Raw genomic sequence first — 12,383 nt, forward strand, 5'->3', positions numbered from 1 at the left:
AAATCAAAGTCACCCAGAAAAGTGAAGCTTAATTAGTTTTGAAAATTTTAGTGTGGGTGCATTCTTGGACAATACTGCCACAACATCTTACAAGGTTTTCTTGTTGCGAGGTCAGTTCTGCAAAGCTTACAAAGAAGTCACTTAAACTATTGATTAATCCCCTTAAATGCATATTCAGGCAAGAAGAGGCATTTAAACTAAAACCTCTCAGAGCAGACATCTTATGTTAATAGTGATCTAGATTGACAGAACCCTAACCATTATTGTGATCTGTAGCAAAATATTATTAATAAGAAATGGATAATTATAATAATAATCTTCTTATTTCTTACCTAGATCAGAAACAATATTAAGACTATTACCATTCTTCTGTTTGTCATTAGTACAACAAAGGCTAAATAAAATCCATTTAAAGAAATCTGTGTTACTGAACCAGCATGTATTTTTAGACCAGATTATGGATGCTGAACTACAAAAATTCAGTTGACTAAACTATAAGGCAAAAGTTATTGTTCCAGAAGAAACATGCCTCAGTTTATACTGTGCCTTACTTTTCATTTAAATAAACAAAGCTGCCGAGTTGCAAGTTTTGCCTAGCAGTGGGATAGGGGTGCTGAAACAAGCCTCCTCTTGCATGGGGCCAGCTGAGGTAGGCTCACAGCCAGTAGCTGCCATAACTATCTCCAGGACTCCAGGCTCTAGGTTCAAGAGCAAGCGATTACAGCCTCTTGAGCTTAAATTAACTCTCCTTGTACCATTGCTTTGACACCTTTGCATACTTCCGTAAGGACACAGGCATTTCTCTCTCTCTTATCTGTCAGCTTTTATCTCACACTGCCTTCACCTCAGCCTTGCGTAGTCTCAAGACGAAGGGACTCCGGTGAACCAGACACTCTCAATAGGTGTCTTCTCTATATCCCTCCAAGAAGAAAAGATATTGGAACACCTCCACAGCCTTCCCTCTGCTACAGAGGTGAAGGGTCCTGAGGCTTGAATTAAGTAAGGACAAGGAAAGCGAGCCTTTATCTCCTTACCTAAGTTTTTTTTCCTGACATCAGTTACAGAAGATATTTCACTGTACTGGGCAGAAGGAGATTTCTAACATCAGAGGACCACTGACCACCTTGTATTTACATTTTCCTCCTCACCTTTACAGGACAGTCAAAAGAATTAGTCTCCTCTTTATGTTCATGCTACTAACTCACTCTTCTCAAAATGAAAGAACTACAGCAGCCTGAAAGCAGTTCAAAAGTACATCTTAAAGATAATACATATATTTATTGTGAGCCAGGGAGTATTCACCATTTACATCACACTGTTTACCTCTAGGGCATTCAGAGAGGCAGCTTGTAAAATGTCATTATTTAAATGTAAAGCAAAATGAGGCTCATCTAATCAACAACCACACAACTGCATCTTGTAAGGGGATCCACATTTGCAAAACAGAGTCTGAGATCACTTTATCTTCTTCGTTCTTGAAAGGAAACCTACCACAGCCTGATGGCTCTAACGACAAATGGCATGTAGCAGCTGAGCCTGCCCTGCAAGGACAGCACTGAGCACCACAGCAGTCTCGGATCAGAGTGCCAGCTGGAACAGCTCTGCCTGGTGTTTCAACAGCTGGTGAGAAAAGATGGGTTCGCAGGCTTTACTGTTACACAAGCTTCAGCTGGGATAGGAGGTGAGATAAAAAGCAAGAGTACATATGCACTGAAAGCAGAGTCTTTGCAGAGTTAAAATAAATGATCAACACCAAGCAGAAAAAGGAATAACTAGAGCACTATCTAGGGAAGAAATCAGGGTTCCTCGAGTCAGGGCTCCATATCTATGGAAAGCTAACGAAAACAAAAGGCTGTGAAAGAACTGATGAAAGTCTATTAGCATGCCAAGGAAAACAACATGTCTAAGTCTGCATAATAAGTCACTGGGAAAAAACAACATCAGTAACAGACTTCCCAGACTAGGGAGATTCTATGTGCTGAAATGCTTTTCTGTGCTCTTTTTATTTCAGTGGATTCTCTAAAATAAAATAAAGTATAGCAAAACCCATTTATTAAAGCATCAGAAATTACACACACAATTCTTCCTTTTCCAATGTGTTTTTCGCTTGATATCACAGTAGCAAATGGTGGTGCCAAACATATTAAAAATATGATGTTCACAGGATCACACTGAAAATGCATTCCCCAGCTTGGGACTCACTAAACCATTGGGACTTTTCTAAATGATAAGAGATGAGCGGGCAGTGGATAGGAGCCACCCTGTACTGCAAAATTAGAGTGATGAACAATGATAGCTCTGACCAGTTTCTCTCAGGGGTTGATACTCACCCGTACAACTACCACTTGTACAGACACATGTTCTGGCAGTCGAATGGGAGCCCGAAAATGCATTGCCAAAGCTACCAGAAGGTGAAGAATGGCAATCAGATTCTTGCCATGGATTGCTGCGAAGAACAAGGAAAATGAAGTAAATAAAAGACTACTCAGGCCTTATTTTAAACAAACAGCTCTGGGAAAAAGACAGTGAAAAATGCTTTTGGAGAACACAGTCTTTTTGATTTTTATTCTTCTTCCTCTCTTTCCTAAACTGATAAGGCCTACAATATAAGTTTTACAGGTAGTAAAGCCTAGATTCAACCATCCCTTTAAGCTACATGCCTAACTTAAGAGTCCAAAGGTTTCAGCTCCCTCTCTAGTCAATGAAGACAGGCGGACTCAATCACTTGCCTTCCACTGTATTGGAGAATATTGAAGAAATACGTTGTTAGCAGACTTCCAAAGTGTTAAGACAAGCTTTCCCAGCTCTAAGAGATGAACCACACCTACTACCTGGATTAAGGGACTTCTCAAATTCCATTCTCACTTTCAGATCTTAACAGGCCACGCTCAAATAGAGGGCACTTTCTACTTAGCCTGTCAGAAAGATGCATTCTCCAGCAGGATCCATTGTGGTGGCCTGAAGGATTAGACCATCTTCTGGTACTTGATTAACTAACACATTTCTTATATTAGTGGGGACTCAAATTCAGAAATCAAAAAAAAAAGCCTTCTATTGAAAGCACATCCTTAAAGGAACAAAATACTTCAGTTATCCCATGGCTGTGTACATCTGTCCTTAAACAAAAGATCACAGAAGGTACCAGTTACAATCCATACATGGATGTGGTAGAACACTCTATGCAAATATATAATCTAAAAATAACCCACTGCATCACAGAGAATACGATCAACCTATTGATGATCATGTCCTCCTTGCCTGTGAAGCTGAGATAGAAAGTTTAAGAGAGTCCTTACAGTCTACGTTCCACTTGATTGTCCAGCCGTGGGGTCGGAGTAAATCATGGACAGCTTCCAGGACTGTCTGCAACTTTTGTTTCTGACCAATTTCAGATTGCGTCACTTCTGCCACATTCAGTTTACGGTCAGCCAATTTTTCTGTATTTGAAAAAAAAATAACAACAAAACAGGAAAATCAGATTAAATAAGGGCCTGGGTGGGAATAACGAGCACATAGCACTGGGCAAAGCTGGACTCTGCTAGAAATTTTCCAGGAGAAAAACAAAGAAATTCTTTCATCAAAGTGTGTCAATTCCAACAAACCCCGTGAGAGAAAACTGGTAAGGTCTGGCAGAACACACCCATCAATCAGGCATCAAAATACATAACAACTTTCAGAGAGGCAGCAGGTTAAAAATAATATTTATTGTACCTCCCATTTTCTTTCACTGCTGAAGAGCATTTGGCACAACACAGCCTCCACTACACAAGAAATCTTCACGTTTAATGGACTTTTCTAATAACAAGTTAATATAGAACAAAAAGGGGAAATATTGTGTGAACGTTTACTTCAGCTTGATAAGCCTTACTTCAGGTTAGCTGAAGGTATGAATTTAAGCTAAAACAAACATCCTCAAACCATGAAGAGTCATAGACTCATATGACCCACAGATTTGTATTGGCTTAGTGGAACTCATTTAAAGAAAGAAGTTGTTACAACCTTTTCGTGCTGTTATGACATTGTCCTATTATGGCTGTTTACCTCCAAAAATTAACTATTCCATGAAATTTTGTAAAATGCCATTACTAAAATCTGAATTCTATTTCTATAATATAATTATTTGCTGCTAAAGTCAGGTAAGTCACTCTTTTCTTCCTCTGCATTGCAGCCCTTGCCAAAGTCACAGGAGCTGAATTGCTCAAAACAAGAAAAAGAAAGAACAAGAGCTGAGAAAGCTGCAGTGGAGTCCTCCAGCCACTGGAGCAATTGGAACAGCTGATCTCTTTTCTCCCTTCTCCCTGGAGAGAAAAATGGTCAAACTTACTCTGCTGCTGGGACTAGGAGATTAGGACTGGTTGAATGTATTTCAATCACATATTATTACTCCAGTCTTTGAAACAAAAAACCATATTTCACCAGATGTGTTTTCACAAAATCAGACAGGCTTCACATCTAAAGATTCTTTCAGAAATATTTCAGAGTTGTCAAAACCCATTATTCCAATAATGGAAATATTTCTGCTCTCAAGTTCAAGAATATGTTTCTTCCAGACATCTTACCTAGTTGAAGATATATATATATAATTTTTAAAAAGTGACAGAAATACAGAAATACTTTAATAACCCACATAGAAGAGACTTGCAGACTATCAGCTCACAAATACTTTGAAAACTTTTGACTGTTTCTATCAATCTATAGTAGGAAATTTTTTCAATATCAGACTAATACTAATGGGAAAAACATTCTTTAGCCAAGATGTCTGAGTCTTTTTTAAACTGACTAACAAAACACGCAAATGTTATTTAAAATTATTTTAGAATTTTTTTTTAAAATTACACAACATTATTATTTTTTGGTCACGTGTTATGGCTCCTATCTATTCTCAGGATAGGTTATCTACCAGTCAGCAAGCAGAAATTTATTTCCTTTCACCTGACACCATGTGTACCAAGCCTCTCCAGACTCCCTGAGTGGCACTACTTGTACCTTGATAAAACTAACTAAACAAGGAGCTCCACCACAAAGTAGTCAGACAGCCATTTGCTAACCTCTTACTCCAAACTGCTTCAAAATAAACCCACTGACAAGCTGTTGTCTTTCATCTTGTTTGTGTGCCTGCCTGTCAAGACAGATCTTCTTGAAACACCTCTCACAGAAGGAATGATAACTACTACTTGAAGTTTAATGGTGCTACTTTGTTAACCTTTCCTGCAGGCACCAGAAAAGAAGACCTGCACAACAGAGCACTGACTCAATTCCGTAAGGCCTCTCAGGAGCACCATCACAAGCACAACACACTTTGCCTCCTGCATCAGATAAGACTGCACAAAGATGGGTAGATTCAGTAATATAAGTCTTGCTGAAGAAACCAAGACACCACTGAAGAAAAACAGAAGACTGGGGCTTAGCTGTGAAAGCTTCACATTGGGGGACAAGCACTTGCTCTCTAGTCAGAGACCCAAAAGGAAGAAAATGAGGAAAATTCAGTCCAGTTAAACTCCCGGGCTGCAAGATGTACATGCCCAACTTTAACAGAATCACAGAACTGCTGAGGCTGGAAAAGACCTCTGAGATCATCACACCCAGCCTGTGACCCAACACCACCACATGGGCCAGACCATGGCACAAAGGGCCACATCCAGCCTCTCCCTAAACACCTCCAGGGACGGTGACTCCACCACTTCCCTGGGCAGTGAATCCCTGTGCCTGAGCACCCTCTCCGTGAGGAAGTGCTGCCTGAGATCCAACCTAAACCTGCCCTGACGCAGTTCCAGGCCGTGCCCTCTCGTCCTGTCACTGGTTGCCCAGGAGAAGAGCCTGACCCCCACCTGACTGCACCCTCCCTTCAGGCAGTTGTAGAGAGTGATAAGGTCCCCCCTGAGCCTCCTCTTCTCCAGGCAAACCCCCCCCAGCCCCCTCAGCCTCTCCTCACAGGACTTTCCCTCTAGTTCCTTCTCCAGCCTCGTTGCTCTCCTCTGGACCGGCTCCTGTAAGGTATGCTATGTTCAACTGAGCAACACGATGGATGGATGGAACGGATGAATGTCTGCAGGCCTGAGGGTGGAACCATGGCCTCCACAGGGAGCGTAAGAAAAGTGATAACTACGACAAATGACTAGAGTAAAATTCACTCCACCTGATGAAGTACAACTGCATTCACACAAATAGTCCCCAACTAAAATTATTTCTACACCCCTGCTCCCCACCACGTCTGGAAGATCCCAGCTGCAGTCTAACCAAGCAGCGTTAGAAGTACTCGTTTTACTCCTCAAGTTAATTTTGAGGAGGTTTACTTGCACACAAACTTAACTGTTGTTAACCAATTTTCAAAGCTTGTGACTCTTCACCAAAATGCTACAGACCCATTATTTAAGGGACATATGCAGAAAATTCAGTAAGCAGCATCTCTTAGCACCAGTGGAATTATCACTAGGTCCCCTTGCCCTACACTGACACATACATCCCACATCCCAGCTCACTCTTGAAAACATGTCATTAGTAAACTGAGAGCAATGTGATTATCTGTCTCCGAGAAACAGTATGGATTTACAATGGCACTTGATGCTCCAAGACTCATTGTATGCTAAAAGCACCCCCATAAATCACTGCATCATCATAAGGTTTTCACCTTTATGCTTCTTGCATGAATCACACATTGCGCAGATGTAAGAGGGTTGCAAAATCACAAGTGCTTAATGGAGTATACCCTTTCATGGATCATTCACACATAAGTGCACATAAGTAAGTGCTTGCTTGCTGCCATGCATTCTCTTTTGCTCATTTTTTTCCCCTAAAAGTAATTCTATCAGGACTTCAGCCCAACACCTTTCAGAAGCAAACTACACGGACAAAATTTTGGACCACATGGCTTCTGCTTGGTTCCACTGCTGTAAACACAAGCCTCTTCACCCTTTTTTCTGCCACATACTTAGGCTATCTGGATTAAGTCCATGAAACAGGTATCTAGGAGTCATCTGGAATTTCTCCCCTTCCAGTAGTGAGCCTGAGAAGAACAGATGGAGAAGCTAACACCATAGCTATCAGTGAAACAAACTGTATATCCCTGGTGAGATAGTGTGTTACTGCACAGACCTGCTGCTGTCTGCAGCTTTGGAAGAGATTAACTTTGGGCCCCTTCCAGTCTTTGGGGCCACCTTCTTTTGTATGAACTCACCGAGCAGCTTTTGCAGCACCTGCCCATCATAAAGGTCCTCTTCAAGCTGTTTGACAATGATTCTCTCTTCTACCAGCACATCGTTAATCCAGTCAATTAGAACCTGGAAGTACAAAAAAAGGAGACAAATGTCTAAAAACCACCAAAATGCATACACTCCATTCAAGGCCGTAATCAGGAATATAAAAGGGAGCAAGACTTACCACATTTATGTATTTCCAAGTTACAAAGAAATAACAGATACTTTTGCTCTGTAGTTTTTAATTCAGGTCTTGCAGCATGGCAATTTTAGTGCCTTCTATTTTCCTCATTCAAATGTCTCTTTATTGCATCAATTCTAAAGCAACTAGCAGCTCTGCAACAACAACCTTTGCTGGTATTTATGTTTCTTCAGGCCCCAAAAGTCAAGTCTTACCTGTTTTATGTAAACAACAGATCTGCCATCAGATGACAACAGTCCCACACTCCCACCATGATCTCCACCCCAGATAGATGCAAGTGGTGTCCCAGGAAGAAGAGCTTCAGAGGGGAAAGAAAAAAAAAGAGCAAAACAGCCCCCCGGGCCCCCTGCCATTAACAACAGGACAAGGCATTTTATCTGAGGCTACTGCAGAACGCAGAAGTCTGGAATTAAAATGTTGGTCAAATGGGCCCACCAACCATTCTACAATGCACATAACAGTCCCCATATGCTGACTACCATAACTATAAAAATCACTTGATCATCTGCAAAACAGGAATTAACATAAAGAACCTTTAAAAAAAGAATAGGAACTGAGTTAAGTTTTCCAGGTGCCAAAGATAATAGTTTCCAAACAGTCACAGGAAAAGCAGCCTTGACTATGTGAAGTCAGCAATAGTGCTTTCCTCCAATTTATTATTTGAAAAATTAAATTACTTTCACAAAAATAACATAGTTCTGTGGGAGGACACACAATGTTTAAGTCCTGCTATGTCCTTGATTCTGAGAGGAAGAAAGTATTGCCAATCACAGACATGCAAAATCCATTAACTAGAGCCACCGAACACAATGAGCCTCATTTAAAAATTTTACAGTTTTTAATTTGCTTCATATAAATTTGCAGATTCTTTAAATTCACTTTCTGATTAGATCCCATACTTCTGCCTCTTCTCTGCAGTCATGATGGCTAAGAGACTTTTGGGGTTTTAATATAAAAGAGATTGTGAAATGGATGCTAATAAACAAAATTTAGACAAGCTTGCACTAGAAAACACCCTCCTTGACAATCCTAGGAAACACAAGCATTTAAACATGTTGGTCAGAAGGATATTTAATAATTCAGTGTGGCTACTGACGTTCACTGAATATACCAACCTCAAGTAAGTTTTATTAGGCTTAGTGTCCACAAAGAAGTTTATAATCCAAACATGAAATAATAATGCTTCATGCACCTCTAATCTGTATCTTTCGTACTTCCAAAGCATGCTGAAAATGTGCAGGGCTGAAACTCAGCTCTAGAAATAGCTTAAGTGGCAAATTTTAGCTAGGTGAAACAGCAACCAGTCACTTCATGGAAAGCAAGGATCAGCATCAATGCTCATGAATATAAATTACTTTCACCCTCTAAGCTGCTCAGCAGGATGAAAAACCTCAGTAATAAAAACGATTCCTCCAAGCAGCTATTCTTGTCTCTTTCAGTCTTTGCCAGCAGACGGAAGGACATGTACAGTAAAGGGCTGGAGAGAGATATTAGACAAGTTAGCAAGGGATTACCAGAGCGGGAAGGCAATCAGAAGAGGGATACCATCTTTCACCTCCAAAACTGTTCACCAGTGATATAGGAAAGTGAATCCTAAATAACAAGAAACTTTCTTGTCCCACATGCTCTAGAAAGAGATTTTTGGAGCCTGTCAACGACTGTCCAATTCCAAAACGATACAAGTTTAACACACAAAGACATCAATAGAAAAACAACTGAAGAAATCCAAGATTTAGGTCTTTCATGAAATTTACAGAGCAGACTTTCAAAACTTATCTGAAGCACAGCTGGAATTATCATTTGATAATCAGATCTCATTGCTGTCCCTATAGGAAGAGGCTAGATTTCAAAAAGTCTTCAGAAGCTTTATTACAGGAAGACTGAGAATGCTAAACCATTTGAAACCATCAATAAACATTTTACTTTGTCTGTTCCATGCTGAATGGTACTGAAGTCAGAATCTAGAAAATGCCAAAGAATTAAAAATAAAAGTCTGGAAGTACCTTCTAGTGTAGGAGCCAACATCCCATTTCCAAGAGTGTAGGTACAAAGGAATCACAAAGCGGCTTTGGTTAGAGGGTGTTAAAAAAGTACTTACACTATGTGCTACTTCCATGTTTCAGAGAAATTTAGCAGTGAAACACTTTTAGCAAAGGAGTACATAAAAGAGATACAAGCTATACAAGGTCTAGCCATAGTTATTATACTGTTTAAATAGTTCAGCATCTGAAAGAACATTAACTCCTTTAGTGTTCAGACAAGAATTCTAGCTCTGCTGGAAAAAAAAATGAATTTGCAATTTATATTTAAGAAAAAATATTCAAGTGGTTTTTATTCCTTGAAGACTGGCAAGTGCTGTAATTAAAAACCAAACAAACCAACCCCAAAAATCTGCTGTCTCACCTCTTGATTTCTTGACTGTTTTAATTAGGAGCATAGAAAAATCTTTCTGCAAAGAATTTATTATTTACATTTTTTTTAACTTTTACAAGGGAAATAAAGCACTACATTGCTTATTGAAATGATGCCCTTCTGTTCATGGAAAGTCATCTCTCCAGTTCTTAGCTGCTCCTTCATGCAAAGACAGAAGCAGAAAATATTCCATAACCTGAACGTCTAGAATTTTAAACACCTCAATACAGGCACGGAGTAGTGGTAGGGAGCACACAGATGGTGCAGACAGAGAGCTTTTCCTGTGCATGAAAATCAGCCTCACTTTGATCTGCCTGGTCTCACACTCCTCTACTCATTCCTTCATTTCTGCGCCTTCACACATCTGCAGCTCAATATTGCCTTTTAAGCTTGAGCTACATTCGCTGCACTAAATAATGGGTGTAAAAGCAACCTGGTAGGACCGAGGAAGTGCTTTATTGCAAAGCCCATTCTCCACAGTGAGCCCTCACACCCTGCCTCCTGTGCACCGGCCAGCGAAGCCACCACAAGGTCCCATATGAGGCCAATGATCTTCAGCCAACGCGAGAGACTCTTTCAGTACCATGAGACTCACAAACAAGCATGCAGGTACATGGAAATGTTTGCTAAGCCACTTAATTTGTCATACTTTCATAAAAGGCTCCTTTTCTATAGTCTTCTATAGCATTTGCGTTTAGCAGCGTGATTTTAAAACTTTAATACAACATCAGCAAGTCCTCAAAGCCATGCCAGCCCTTTCATACGTATCCATACTCGTATAACATCTCTGAACTGTGTCAAATGCTCAGACACGTGCACTTGTACTTGTAAAATTTCCAGTAGCACTTTAAATTCTGACACATCTATTTATCGTAGCATTTTTAGGAAAAATGCATATGTCTGGTTAAACGAGCCATGCTGCACTGCTAAGCACTGGGTGGAAAACCGAAATTCGCCATGAGGCAGACAGCTGAAACAAAAGATTGCTAGAAATCTAGAAGAAAAAATGAGTCTGCCTGGCCAATTTGGGGTTTTTTTAGTTCATTTACAATGTTTTTCTGCATCAAACTTCACTAGCTCAGTGAACTACTTTTGTTCTGCAGGCTGCCTTCTCCCATGGCAGTGAGGCAGAGAGTTAATCTGCAGAGTTCAAGGGCATAAGGACCCCACAGTCACCACTATACAGCAATGAACAGAATGAAAAACAAGACAAAATACATGAATACATCTGGTACAATGGGAAAACAGGAAGCTCAGACACCAAACACAGCAAAGAAACAAACCCCTGATTTCAGTGACCTTTTTTACCCCAACTTCTGGGAGAATTAGGAAGCCAAGATCAAAGGTATGAAAGCTTAACTGGCTTCAGGGTTGAGCATGGAAAGTAATATTAAGATTTCATATTCAGGCCTGGAAACTGTTGACTAAGCATAAAGCACTGGCAGCCTGTAAACAAAGACAGAGCTTTTTGTTTTCAAAAGCAGACCACAGAGCAGTTAGGAAACATGGTTTCATCTGGTGACACATGAAACCTTACCAAAAGGACGGTGGCTTCAGTTTGGGTTTCTCTTCACCACAGTGAACTTTAAAAAGCCACAAAATTAGACATGGAAAAAGGTGATAATTTCTAGGACAGTGAATGATTTCCTAAAAACAAGAATGTTTACTCATTCCAGGCAGTATCCAGAGCAGCAGCATTTGGATTTGTTTATATTTAGATGAGACTTTAAAGGCCAAAAGTTGCTGCAGTATCAGCTGGTCTTATAGAAATTTCTGCAGGGAGGGAAAGCATCCTGCAACTGTGAGTTGCTGTCTTCACCAAGGCAAGGCACTTCCCAATGGGACCCAATTCTTGCTGCTCTAAAATTTTGGATTCAATTAGTAGCAGCTCTGCTTCATACTTTTCCTACTGAAATACATGAGAAAGCCCTACAGAATCTGCCACTTATTTGAAAAGTTAGAATATCTTTTCAAAGTCTCAGACTCAATTCCTACAGCCTGTTAGCTCTAATTATGTTTAGGATGACAACCAGCAATGAAGCTTTTGAAACTTTTACCCTTCAGCCACATCTGAACCAGAAGGGGATAAAAGAAAAAAAAAAAAAGTCCTTCCACTTTTACATGCAATACACAAAGAAAAACACATGAGCCACAAGGAAAGCACACGCAGACCATCCTCTTTTGAATACTACAAAAGAAAAAAAAAAATAGAGAGCTAGAAGAAACCCCAAACACTCCTGACAATTAGGGACATGGACCAACTAAAGGAACTTTATATATTAATGGAAAATGAATTTTAAACCAATTCACAATAACATATAGACTAGAAACCTGCTTCTGAAGTATACAAGAGAAAACAATATACCATAGGGCACCTCTCTATCCAATCACAAAACAGCCCAAATTTATAATTTAAATGTTACTTTAAGTTAGTTGTGCACTTATCCCTTGGCAAATATTAGGCAATGAGTAAAAGACGTTCACACCTTTCAGACATCAGAAATGGAGTACATTGTGAATAAATTATTTATACATATCTATAAATAAAACAATAACTCATCTCTCTTTCACTGATC

General features: G+C 39.9%; 1 protein-coding gene across 1 annotated transcript in view; it reads right to left on the minus strand.

Annotated features, from left to right (window-relative positions):
- Positions 1 to 2,330: 2,330 nt before the first annotated feature.
- The window catches only part of LOC104273584 (beta-parvin-like), a gene marked incomplete at its 3' end in the record, with an annotated part of 18,155 nt that continues 8,102 nt past the window's right edge, over positions 2,331 to 12,383 (minus strand). The window contains exons 4-6 of the mRNA XM_009868951.1: positions 7,175 to 7,277; positions 3,297 to 3,437; positions 2,331 to 2,446 (exon numbers count right to left, since the gene is read on the minus strand). Of these exons, the coding sequence (XP_009867253.1) occupies positions 2,331 to 2,446; positions 3,297 to 3,437; positions 7,175 to 7,277 (360 nt within the window). The remainder of the gene's footprint in view (positions 2,447 to 3,296; positions 3,438 to 7,174; positions 7,278 to 12,383) is intronic.

This window comes from Apaloderma vittatum, unplaced genomic scaffold (assembly GCF_000703405.1).
Source record: "Apaloderma vittatum isolate BGI_N311 unplaced genomic scaffold, ASM70340v1 scaffold36964, whole genome shotgun sequence".
Classification (NCBI taxonomy): Eukaryota; Metazoa; Chordata; class Aves; order Trogoniformes; family Trogonidae; genus Apaloderma; species Apaloderma vittatum.